General features: G+C 36.4%; 1 protein-coding gene and 1 pseudogene across 3 annotated transcripts; one reads left to right on the forward strand and one right to left on the reverse strand.

Moving 5' to 3' along the window:
* LOC113112168 (coiled-coil domain-containing protein 57-like) overlaps window positions 1–279 on the reverse strand; it is a 10,402-nt pseudogene extending 10,123 nt beyond the window's left edge.
* On the forward strand, window positions 144–10,166 carry LOC113111651 (brain-specific angiogenesis inhibitor 1-associated protein 2-like). 3 transcript variants are annotated; one of them, XM_026276611.1, is made up of 8 exons: window positions 146–567; window positions 1,340–1,526; window positions 2,170–2,371; window positions 2,488–2,556; window positions 3,028–3,190; window positions 4,166–4,203; window positions 4,407–4,458; window positions 5,606–8,277. In XM_026276611.1, the coding sequence occupies exons 1-7, from the start codon at window positions 406–408 to the stop codon at window positions 4,423–4,425; spliced, it is 840 nt and encodes a 279-aa protein (XP_026132396.1). In that variant the 5' UTR covers window positions 146–405; the 3' UTR covers window positions 4,426–4,458; window positions 5,606–8,277. The 3 variants fall into 3 exon arrangements, with proteins under 3 accessions (XP_026132394.1, XP_026132396.1, XP_026132395.1); XM_026276609.1 differs by lacking the exons at window positions 4,407–4,458; window positions 5,606–8,277 and adding an exon at window positions 9,609–10,166 and having other exon boundaries at window positions 144–567; XM_026276610.1 differs by lacking the exon at window positions 4,407–4,458 and having other exon boundaries at window positions 149–567.
* Window positions 10,167–13,332: the final 3,166 nt, after the last annotated feature.

The following is a 13,332-nucleotide window of genomic DNA, read 5'->3' on the forward strand; positions in this document are numbered from 1 at the left end:
GTAATGAGGCTATTTCAGGCTTCAGGGAAGGGAAGGGTTGTCAGGATAGAGAGCGATGTCTCAGAGCTTCAGAAAGTAAGCGAGGTGAGGAGGGATCACTTTATCCACTTGACCGCATTCCCTCTCCCTATCAGTCCATCAACTGAAGAGCTCACCCCTGAAACCTCAGTTTTATAGTCACAGAGAGAGTCTGAATTTGGTCTGGTATTCTTGATTTGCCATGTTTTTTTTTTGACTGATCTAAATTATTCCCTCGCAGGTGTGTAAAGCTTGCCTCATTTATGCTGGCTGCTAATACTAGTTGTGGTGCTGTTTGTTTGTTTTTAGGGCAGAGACTTGCTGACGCAAAAGATCCCTTTGTGGCAACAAGCGTGTGCCGACCCAAATAAACTCCCAGAGCGGGCAATGCTTCTAGCTCAGCAGATGGGCTCAGGAGCCACGGGGACGCTGGGACCCAGTGTCCACCACACCTCTAAATCTAGCCTGACCATCTCAGACCCCATCCCTGGGGCCAAGCCACTTCCTGTGCCACCTGAGCTGGCAGCTCTCATGGGGAACCAACAGACAGTGAGTTAGAATCCCAGTCCGACCAAAAAAATAATAAAAAATGTAAGCCACAAAATAATAGTGTCTTAACTGTAGCAAGATCATTTGTAAATGGTTACATTAATGATGTGTATAATTGCATCCTGTGGGTTTTTGTAAAGTAGGGGGCACACTCAGCCATAGGAATGAGAGAGTTCAAAATTAGTATAGATGGATATAAAGTCATTAAAATACAGTTCCATAATGACCACCATGCTGTGAAAAGAATAATCATAAACCTGCTGGCACTTACAGCTCTCTTTAGTTTACAGTTTATCACAGTGCAGTAACAATTATTCTGCATTTAACAGAATATTTAGTCCACACCACAACCTAATTATAACAGGAACGATATCATTGAAATTGTTTTCAAAAAAAAAAAATTTCAATAAAATTTTAATAAATTATACGAATATTGACAGCCAATAAGAATCCATTCTGTTTTAAAGAGCTTAAGCATTTAAAGTGGCAGGCGGCATAACTGCAAGTTTTCTTTGTCATTGTGTTTGCATCTGCATAAGACCAAATCTCTGATTTACATGCAAGAGATTTTAACGTTTCTAACTATATCAAGTCACAGATGGTTAAAACTACATCTTATAAGGAAGGACATTCATTTAAATGTCATTTCGGGAGTGTGACTAATGCTTGATGGTATTTTTTTATTTCAAATTCATTTCAAATGCATGTATTCAAGTATACATGGAAACTAGGTTTCTTAATTGTTCCTAAAAATGTGAATTTTATCTTGCAGAGGATGATGGGAGTAGAAGGTGTTCCCATTATGAATGGCTCAGGGGTCCATGTGGGAGAAGACTACCAACGCTGGATGGAGACCAGAGCCGCACATGAGAAACCGGCCCACAGACAAGGTGGAGAGACCTTCTCCAACACCCTACCTGTCCGCAAGGTTGCACCTGTAAAGCCCAAGAATACTTTGGGTAAGTTAAGGGACTTACCCTCAACTATGCAAACAGTAACTCTCTGATCATGACATATGGAAGATTTCAGTGCTGTTTATTCAAAACCCAGAATCTCTATAAGACTTAATAATCTGCCGTCTGTATATATAGCTGTGTCAGTGTCTGCGCACCCGTGCGTTTCTCTCTCACTCTCCTCCTTGAGAAAGTAGTGAGTGGACAATAACAGGGCAAACACTGCTGGAAATGAAAACAGGGCAGAGCAGGAGGGAATAGAGAGGACAGCATTAAAAATGGATAGAAAATAGGTGAAGGGTATAGTTTCTCTTTGAGGCAAGTATTTTTAAGAAGCGCCAAATAAGCGGCATTCACAGCCTTTAAGTGGAATTTGAAAAGATTTTACTAAACCTACTGAGCTGCAATGAAATCTTGTAAGGCAACTCAAGTAGTCCTAAACTAATTCCAATAGTTTGACATTATTATGTTAAAACAAATATTCTAAATCCCCAAATACAACAAATATATACATAAATGTTAGGGTTAAATAGTTCATTTTTTATTTATTGGATTGTACGATATGTTTTGAAGGAAATGTATGTCATTTTTCTGTCATAATTCTATATATAAATATAGCTCAGTGTGGTTTTCTAATCTCTGACCCCAGCAGAGACACAGACCCTCCCCAGGTCTAGCTCGATGGCAGCTGGGTTGGAGAGAAATGGACGGACACGCGTTCAGGCCCTCTTCTCTCACGCCGCCGGGGACAACAGCACACTCCTCAGCTTTATGGAAGGAGACATCATTACACTGTTGGTGCCTGAAGCCCGGGACGGCTGGCACTACGGCGAAAACGAGAAAAACAGAATGTACGTGTCTTGTGGTTAACTTCACAATAAAATTTGCTCATGCATACAGAAGAAATGTAAGGATTTGATGAACCAGAGAAACTGCTTCAGATTCCATGTTGTATGTGTCCTATCAGGAGAGGCTGGTTCCCGTTCTCCTATACCCGTGTGATTCCTGAGCCAGACAGCAATAAACTCCACGTCAGGTGAGTCTGACTGAATATTAAAGCCCTTTCAATGTTTAAATGCCATTTAATATCATGCTGGCACAACCTATGAAATGCAATTAGAGAACTACGTCATGAGCTGCATAACACCATAAAGCATGCAACTGAGAAAGGCTTGACTGTTGACATGACCAGTCAAACCAGACCTTGTTTACTTTATTCATGCACATTCATAGTCTTTTTGTGACTGATTCATCAGTGCATGTTACTCCAAAGAGAAAAGCCTTTGTAACCTTTAATTCTAAATAAAATGCCTTGCTCTTCCTCTGATACAATTTTCCTTTTTAATAAATGTGCATCACATTTGGCTCTAATTGAGTACACAACACCCACTTTCTTGATCCAGTCACTCCCAATCAATAAAATATAGTCAAACATTTTTCAGAAATGTCACATTGCAGAAATGAAATCACGTTAACTAACAATGCATATATATGTGTGTGTTTGAAGTTTGCAGCATACCAGGAGCAGCAGCACAGGAAATCTTCTGGAGAGAGAGATGGCGTTGCCGACACCTGATTATGGCATGCCCACACGCTTCCTCACCCAGCAGCAGAGCACACCACACAGCCGACAGAGACCATACAGCATGGCAATGCCAGGATTCTCACAAGTAGGCTATACACACACACACACACACACACACACATCCTGCCTATTCTTAATTGCAGTGTCATTCTACCTCCAATACAAAATGATTAACCTTGATAGATGTATGGAGATATAAGTATAGCTTTCTATAAAAATGTTAATGGTATTGAAGCATTAATCACCTTATGTAGACATTTATCAGACATGCTAAAATATAGCGGGGTGACACTTCGATTAATACAGCCCAATCTCCAGCTAACCGCATAGAGGACGTTCCAGGACATTACCCAGTTTCCACCTGTGACCATGTCTTATTTTAGCAGCCTGAGCCCACATTAGAGAAGACCTGCCCTGTTTGATTAAACTTCCCTTTGAAAGGACATTTTGAGACATTTACACACAGCAGTCTTAGAACATTTAAACTATTCTTCAAATTTATTAGTTTAGTTATGGACAATAGCTGGCATGGTGTTACAAACAAAAAAATCTAGTGTTTGTCTTTGGCATTTAAAACCATAGTTTATTTTTGAGAATAGTTTGAATGAAAAACATGTATGTGTACTACACTTAACTGAAATAATTATACTTGCAATGCCTTGCAATGACTTAAATATGCATGAAAAAGCATGCAAATGCTTTTGGAGCAGGATCGAAATACATCAGAAGTAGGGCTTTGTTATGTAACAATGCTCATCATTACCCCCGGGTCCCCTCCTTAGTGCATTCAATATTAATTAAGTTTTGCTTGGGGAAAAAAAAGGACATGTATGTCTGTTGTGTTTCTCTGTTCTCCCAGAGATAAGTGCTCAATTGGTTCTTCCTATTGTTCCGGTTCTGGATGCACTCAATGACCTCCTTTTTTATTCCTGGTTACAGCAAATCTGCATTAACTATCATCAATACTGCAGTTCATAAGTGTTATGCATTCTTCTACTGCCGTCTACTGGGCATTTAAGGAAAATTAGATGACTAAAAGATATTCTCTTTTTCTTTACAGCAAGGGTTGGAGGAGTATGAGTCGCGATTCCAAACGAGGTAAGACCTACATTTTGACTTACTCGTATGCCAACTGAACAGAAACAGTATTTTAAAAAAGCATTTTAGTTTGTCTGTAAGTTCTGTCTTTGTTTTCTTTTTATTTGACTTATTCTTCTCTGGTTTTGTTTGAATTTAAAAATCCCACATATTTTGAATTTTGATTATGGCAAGCAAAAAAGTCTTGTTTGCTTGACCTGCAGCCGGAACAGACGAACATAGCTGACGTTTCTGAAGGTCTAGCTCAAACAAAAGGTGGGCGGGTGACCAAACGGCACCTAAACCCATATTGAACAAAGGAGAAACCTCTGATTGTTTAAATGGGTTTCATAAACCTTGCAATAATATGCTGTAGTCAGTCGTTTTTGGTCTTTTCCCATAGATGAAATACCTACTCTCTTGAACATGGTGTAGCCATACTTTATCAATTTGAATAAACTTACCTTGTGTGACATCACTATACATTTTTTTATAAATAAATAAACCCTTCTGGGTCATCTATGGAGAAGACCATCCCCAGCTTTTATTCTAAGTTCATTTAGCATCACAATTTAAAGTAGGTACATATTAAATATTTTAAAATATTTTATTTTTCCATTTAAGTTACCATTCCATTCTTGCTTTTCCTGTCCATGTGTGTTTGTCAATTAGTCTTTCAGTGTCTTTTGTTACAGTTTTAATTTCTGTAGGGAAATTCATGAGAAGCAGTGTTCCACATGCTATCCCTAATATTTTCAATACTAGTTCACTTTATACCTTGCTGTACACACCATTTAGATTTGACCCCCATGATGCATTAAGAACAATGGGCTTCCATTTCCACAATGCATGTGTATGGGTTGGGTTTAAAGCTTTTTTTATATTGATTAGAACACGACAACACATTTGAACTGTTTACATTTCACTACTGAACCACACACACACACACACACACACACACACACACACACACACACACACACACACACATGACTTGTAGGAAATGCAGCCCATCACTTGTTTGTAATGTGCATTAATGGAGATTAGTATTAGCAGTAACATTAAAGGAATAGTTCGCTCAAAAATTAAAAGACAATCTTTTATTCACTCTCATGTCATAACAAAGGACATGTAATTTATTCCTTCAATGGACCACAAAAAAAAAAGAAAGGTTTCTAAGTTCAAAAAACAAATTTATTATATTCATAAAACTCATGACCCTGGGAAAAAAGAGAGCACCAGTACATTGCTGTTCCACATAAAGAGTCACAGATGCTTGGAAGTAGGAACTTTTAAGTAAATGATGACCATTTTCATTTATGGGTGAACTATTCCTTGAACATCAGTGCTTTATGCTCTTTGTGCTTCAATGTGTCTGTGTCCAAAGCCAACCTGGCAGCATCTCCCTCTCTTTGTTCCACAGTGCGGAGGGCAAATTGATTTCGACAGTGTGAGACACCACCTTCCCCTCCGTCCACACACACTCCCCTGTCATCCCCCTTCACTCCACCCTCAGAGGAAGAGGATCTAGATCCACCCTTCCCACCTTCTAGTTCCCTTATTTTATCCCAGTTGGACGCAGCCTAACGGAACCGGAATGCTGAGTATTCCATGTTGACCTTCCTCATTATACGCTCCCATCATGAGAATGTTGAGCTTTCTTCAGTAAACATGTTGAATTGTCTTTATGTATCTCTTGCCTGTCTTTCATGCATGTACTGTACATGTCAACAATGTATAAATGCATTACATTTTGTATCCAGGGGTTCACGGATTTAAAGGAATAGTTTACATGAAAATTTAAATTCTGTTGTTTACATGATTTTATTATGTTTTCTTTTATGGAACACAAAAAGACATATTTATGAAATCGAAGAAGTATTTTTTTTACTCCTTGCAGTGAAAGTGAATGGTAACCAGGTTTTCTTCTAGTTTTTTTGGTCATTTTGGAGTTTGACATCGACTGATCCTCATTCACTTTCACTTGAGGGAAGAGAACAGCTCAGAAATAATAATTTATTTTTTGTTTGTTTCTGTGGAAGATAGAAAAGTTGTTTAGGTTTGGAACAACATGAAGGCGAGTAAATATATATCTATTTTTTTGTTGAACAAAAAATCTTTAATGAAAACCAGTGTGGTAATATGATTAAAGTTATTGTTTGTAACAATTCCAGTGGGTTTATCCAAGTATAAACGACTGTTAATAATGAAACTCGGCTGAGAAAGACCATATTCTGTGTTGGTAAATTTGCATAAAAAATAATAAAAAATAAATAAATCATATATATATATATATATATATATATATATATAGTCAGGTGTTTTTAATGATTCCTTTTACATTGTACAATTGAATGAAACTGATGTAAACTTTCAGTGTTTTTCCATTTCATTGCTTATATCGTTGTTATAAAAGGGTCTCCGTGATCTCCTAATATCTCACCTGGAGTCCCTTCAATGAAGTATCTGTGTTCTAAATGTGTCAAGTGTTGTAGATTAGGACGGTCAATTCTGATGTGCAGTACACACTTGACCTTCCCTGAGTCTCAAGTGAAGATTGCGTTTGAAAGCATAGAAGTTGAATCGGAACAAATACTTTAAATATAAATGACAAAAATGGGTCGTTTCTGGAATTCATGGTTCATGCATGAAAGAAAAGACAACTGGTACCTACATATCCATGTCTCATCACCATCCACGAGTGAAGCAGTGAGAAGCTGTGTGTTAGTGATTTGGTACAGTACATCACTGTAACACATGGTAACAAGCGGCTCATTGCTTATATGAGTAAAAGCAGAAAGGAATGAACAATCTAGTTTTAGTCTAGGCCAGCTACTGTTGCCAAGAAACATCTCTAATTTATTCATGTAGAATGTTTAGCTCATCCAATCAGATTTTAGAATCCGAACTATCCATTATTTTCTCTTCTGCACTGATGTTTGTGTTGCGATTGTTTCAGCGATACATCCCTATTAAAGATGTGCCAAGTCTTATTATTAATATAATCCATGTGATCCAGTGCCTTGTACATAGCACACAATATTTGTAAGTACTATAACTGATAATCAAATGTTAAGTTGTAATCATGAGTATTTCTGATCTTTTTCTTTGACATGGATGCATTGTTTCATTTGGTTCAACAAGATCCCTGCGGATCCCAGTGTACAGTACAGCTTTTAGATTCGAAACATATGTAAAAACAGCAATAATCAGATTTGATACCATACTTTTCGGTTTAGTATCAATTTAAACATTATATTTGATGCTTATAATACACTTACACACCACTTGTGTGAGTTTTTTAGCCTTTTTCACAGGAGTGAAAGTTGAAGTCTTAGTTCCAGTGTTGTAATGAAAGGGAACCTTTTTCATAGAAACAAAATGCTTATGATTAAGCTATAAAAGAAAGAAGGTTTCTCTGATGTGATAGACACACCATATTGCTTGTCTGGTCTAGTAATTGTTTAAAGGTGCACTGCTCGATATTTTCTCTGTATTGTACTTGAGAAGTCGATTTATTGTTGTACATGAAGGTGATGCACAATTAAATAAAAAGCACCTTCATTATTACCACAAAGTATTCGTGGAGATGTCCAGATTGTACACTTGCTTTCACTTTTCCCATGTTTTCCTCCACCAAAGATCCTGCCAGGTTCTTTGCGTCTGTCTGTATCTCCTCCAGCTATAGTTTTTTTTTGCTTTTACACCGTTTGTCCTTTTCTGTGTGTAACTAAACTAAAGTCTTGCTGTAGCTCTGCCAACACTCACCATCTCTGTTTTGATGAATTTAGAGACAAAAGCAGTAAGGTGTCAAGGACTGGAAGCCAGTGCCAGTGTTTCTTCTTTCTGCACTAGAGTAAAGACCATGATACAGCCGCCACGCTCCGAGAGAGCTCCACCTCTGTCATGATATTTATGTCGAATGCCCACTTTTTGGATGTGCGTAAAACGAGAGAATGTACAATAATTGTACAGCAAAGTATATACACTCCAATATGCATGTATTTTGAGCGACAGCAGAACAGTGTAATGTTGCTAAATGACCATGTGACTTTCTACTCTTGAAAAGATTAATAAACATTTCTTCAGATTAAAGCGGTGTAGTCATTTCTGTGACTTTATGGTTATTGCCATGAATAGAAAATGACATTGTCAACAATTTAATTCATTTGTCTCTAAATTGATCTGGTTGTCAGCTGATGATTTTTTAAAATCTTAATATCTGTGCAGTTTTTGTGGTTGACATGATGCTCAGATTGGTCACTGCAAGCACTATCAATCTGAAATATCACACTATTCTGTATTTAGAATGCAGCTTTCACTGTGCTATATTTTACTCTTATTAAACATGGTCAGGTTTTGAGTTATACGTCAATGAAATGTTCAGAATAACATACTAACATACTACTCTTACTGTTTATATTTAATGTGCATGGGCAAAAAATTAGGGAGAGGAATTGTAAAACTGTCATAATTTTGACAATCTGCTGAACTGATTTCCAATTGACTTTAAAAAGTTGCTCTCTTTTGGTTTGTCCTTCTGAAGTTGATGATCTTGTACCATTTTCTGTGAAAGTGGCTACCATTTTTTTCTCCTTTTAAAATTCATACGACCATTTATAGTATAGTTTTTTACATTAAATAAGGAAAATAGTCAAATTCCAGGCCTGTCCTCATTTTTTTTTTCCAGTGTGGTTTCTGAATTTGAACGCTTTTGAGTGAGTAAACTTTTTACTCCATGATCATTTATTTTAATGTATTGGGGGGGAAATGAAAGGAAATTGCATGCTTCTGACATCATTGAATATCAAAGCAAGTAGTTTTTTTTTTTTTTTTAAAGCAAAGAGTAGTTTGTTAGTTTTAAATATCTAAAAATATGGTATAACATGTATTGTGATACTTCATGGTTAAACAATTATTTAGTCATTAGTGTTCAAAATGCTTTTTGGGTCTCTGTATATTATGTATTGCACATCAAACTTATAAATAGGCTTGATTTTAATTCAGTTTCAGGTTCTTTCCTCCTCAGTCTTATAAAGCTCCAGCTTTCTAAAGAATTCAATTTACATGTACAATTTTGGATTTGAATGCAGAATATGATATGATCATTTCCTGACATGACTGTCAATATAGTGACTCTGAAATGAATCTTTTGAGCAGCCACGGATGCGTAAATGACACAGGGAAGAGACTGAAGTTGAATTACAATCAGCACGACTGATTTTAAAGCATGAACAATCTCAAATTTCCATTCCCTTCCATTTTTATTCCCTCAAAGGTTAGGCTTCGAACCTTTAAAATTCATGCTGCATGTTATATTGTCCAAGATTTTTGGTAATAGCATGCTTAGAAAGAACAGCATGTCTGTCCATTATATGATGTTATGGTTTGTGTTTTTAAATTATTTTTTTATTTTTTATTTTTAGAATGAAGGATCCTCTCCAATTCACCACATTTGCGCTCTCATCTCGCCAAAGACAAAACAATTCCAACAGCAAGTAAAACCAAACTCATCATAACCGAAGACCTTGTATCTCGACTCCTGTATTAGGACATCAGCGTTTCAAACACATGTTTGCATCTTAATGGACTAGAGCTACTGTACAGAACCTTCTTACAGGAAATTACCCACAGTCCTCAGTCAAGGCAAGAGAAGGCGATGCTCTGAGCTTCTGATCATTCAAGTATTCCCATTGCTACTAGTTGATGATCCATTTTATAAGCTTGATTCTATCTATCCTTTTTTGTATGTATATAAAAATATACAAATGTAAATAAATTTAGTAAGATCATTTGATTTTTAGACGACCTCCAAAACGTCTTTTCCATTGAGGAAATCTACTCAAATGACCAAATATAAACATGAGTCTTTTCTATGTATTTTTGTCTCATTTAAGACATGTATGTAAGGTTCTGTAGAAATGTGCTGCCCTCCTGCTTCAATACATTTATTTAGGATCTGCTGCACTTTGAATCAAGGTTCAGCCTCCAAAAAAAGAGAAACAACTTGTTCTGAAATTCTATTTGAACAGAAATGCACCTCTTCACTTGATATAAACACATTTTATATGATATATTAAGTATTGTACTAAGATTGTAGATTTTAGTAGATTTTTTCACTATCATGATTTTTGGTCAATAATTACTTATGTGATATGGCTTCCAATAACCCTACTTTTTTCCCCTTTTGGGGTATTTATTTTAAGGTAAAATAATGGTTTGCAAAGTCTGATAAAATATTTCACTTTGTATTCCACAGGAAAAAAAAATTTGTTATTAACATACTTAACTTATGAAGATGTGATTTGTTAAAAACGAATGGTGAAATTTCAAATTTGACACATTTTAATCTGCACTTTTATTAGCAAACAGCCAAGACTGGCAGCCTTTCCTAAATGGTAATAGTGCCCATATTCTATTAGCCACATTTCCAGTGTAGTAAACAAGATATCACTTATTGATATCATTTTTGCTGATACATTACCATAACTTAAAGATCTCATAAAAAGGGCCAAGAGGATAGATCTTAAAGCGATTCCTCTCTCTATTTTGTACCTCGATTAAACTGCCCACACAAATCCACTGAGTATTCATACTTTCTTAATAACCACACTTATTCCTTCAACACTGCCACACAAACAACTTCACTCTCACTTATTCTCTCTTTCATTCTTCTACGTGCGTGCCACAATCCAAGGGTTTTAAAGACTTTCAGTAACACGTATCACCAGTGTTAACTCATTAGCCCAATCCACATCAGTTAGTTCACTAGTGGGTTGTATGCAGGGCCGTGCAGAGACCTTTGGAGGGGCAGGTGCTCAAAGTATAGAAGGGGTACATGGAACAAGGCTTTAAATAGCGCGGTTCAAAATAGCAATACAGCAATATATTGTGATGCATTCCTTGCCGATTTGCGTATCGATATGGATGATTATGTATTGATATGGCAGCAAATGCTGTGATGCAGTTTTTAAAAAGAAAAAGATTAGAAGAGACAATTTTAAGTTTAAAAGTAAAAAAAATTAAGCTCTGGGATTAGAAACTGAAATGTCTTAAATTGTCCCAACCTGATGGCTTTTTCTTCTCTGTTCTACAGAATAATTAAGAACAGCTGTTATAGTAAAAACTACAGAAAACACTCTACATTTTCCTCTTTCTCACCAGCCTCTGTCTCCTGGCTTGCTTACCTGCTCTTTCTGTCACTTGTGCGTCTACATTTGCCTCTTTTTCTTCCTCTATCTCCATCTCCTCATCTGATTTATTACTTTCCAGTCTCTGTCCATCTAAGAACAAGGCACAATTTACTATTTCATTTTCAAGCTATTATTTTAACCATCACTACTATTCTTGCACCTAATCAATAAGTCCACCTTAAATATTGATACAAAACATTAAACAACTGAGTCATGCTATGAAAGCACTGTATCTCTTATAGAGGATTATGTTTTATTTATTTTTCCTTTTTATTCAAAACAATTCCAAACATGCTTAATATATCTCGATTCTCAAACGTATAAGTAAACGCGTTTTGCACCTTTATAGATTGTTATTTGATCAATAAATGGAAAGGTAGTGTAATCTATTAACTACACATAAAACCCCGACTTTTTACTTAAGTGCCATATCATGCAATAAAATATTTTTAATACGACTGAATTTGCATTTAATGTAAATTTTAATAACAATATTGTAAGTTACTTATTTTAACACTTTCATTTTTCAGAGAGTAAAGAACATTTACATTATCAAATAACATTTTAATTCAGTTTAGCCAGAGTTCAGGCACTCTCAAAATCTACCATTACAATCACTGAAGCACTTTACATTACATTATGCACATCAGGATTTTTTTTTAAGTTTTTTCTCTCTCTCTCTCTGAAGAAAGAAATCGCTAAATAATTCAGTCAGCGAGCAAGTGAACAAAAACACCGCGTTTCATGATGACTCTTCTGCACGTCTCCGATTGGCCATTGCATTCGCGCAACAGAACCGTTGATTGGTTATCATGAAGCGTTGTACGAACGTCTCTGGCTCAGCGCCAGCCAGCGAACACAGATTTGAATTTAGCAGCTGAGGCTGAACGATCTAATCACAACAGTGTGATTATATCAAATATATAAAAAATATTATTCTGCTGTTTTTTTTTGGTCGTTTGGAAGCTGCATTTAAAATCAACTTGGCTCAGAAATCTTTGAATGGGGATGACGCCTCTGCCCTCGATGCCTGTGAAACGTTTCTCCCTCAAACAGCATGCTAAGGTTACTCTACACTACAGGCTACACACCGCAATATAAACAACATATCTGCATGTTCCTACATCACGTCGTTCTTGTAAAATAATAATAAATAAATAAATATCAAATTCACTTCGCTGAGAATGAAATACCACTTACCAGCTTCCGCGGTGTTGAAAATAATATCCTCTGACAATTAAAAAATGCGCGTGCAGCGTGATGAATCGTCCCAGTCGGATGAGGAGGTCGTCGTCGTCAGGTCAAAGGTCATGTTGGTCATCTTATTGACGGCTAAATTATTATAAAATTTTTTACTAATATTTAGATTGGGCATGAGCAGGCATTCACAAAAGGAAACGTTATGACAAAAAAAATTAGAGGAAATTTTGCTTTGACAAAAGGGCACTTTGGGCACCAAAGGGCAAAGGGGCAGGTGCTCAAGCACCCAACGCCCCCCCCCCCCCACCTCTGCACGTGCCTGGTTGTCTGTACCAAACATCACCAGTTTTCCAGAGTAACTTCCAAATGAAAATATGCAATACTCACTGATTATGAGCACTGTATAGTGATTATACTGTATGTATATGATGTAAATATAGAGAATTGAAAAATTGAGTATGACTGTACAAAGAATGTGTATGATCCACTTTGTAGCCAATTTCGGAATTAGATCCACCAGGTGTATTTTCTTCCATTTATTTTTTATTTTTTGCCCTTGTATGTGCCATATTAAACAAATAATATGTGTAGAAAGACTAATAAAGCTGCCAGTTGTATAAAAGTGATGGTTACCTGTGTATGCATCTTATTTATCCTGCTAAAATATCAATATATTACAGTTATGCTGTCATCTAGCATTTATGATGTTGAATCTGCTTTTAATGTGTTGTAATTAAAGTTATACAGTAAAACAACA

The sequence above is a fragment of the Carassius auratus genome, chromosome 12 (assembly GCF_003368295.1).
Source record: "Carassius auratus strain Wakin chromosome 12, ASM336829v1, whole genome shotgun sequence".
Lineage (NCBI taxonomy): Eukaryota > Metazoa > Chordata > Actinopteri > Cypriniformes > Cyprinidae > Carassius > Carassius auratus.

What these genes read in the sequence shown, in the direction of transcription:
- LOC113111651 (XM_026276609.1), top strand. Translation starts at nt 406, where the DNA reads ATGCTTCTAGCTCAGCAGATGGGCTCAGGAGCCACGGGGACGCTGGGA. An exon ending in TCATGGGGAACCAACAGACA is followed by an intron (nt 568 to 1,339) that starts GTGAGTTAGAAT and finishes TTTATCTTGCAG; the next exon opens with AGGATGATGGGAGTAGAAGG. An exon ending in CAATGCCAGGATTCTCACAA is followed by an intron (nt 3,191 to 4,165) that starts GTAGGCTATACA and finishes TTTTCTTTACAG; the next exon opens with CAAGGGTTGGAGGAGTATGA.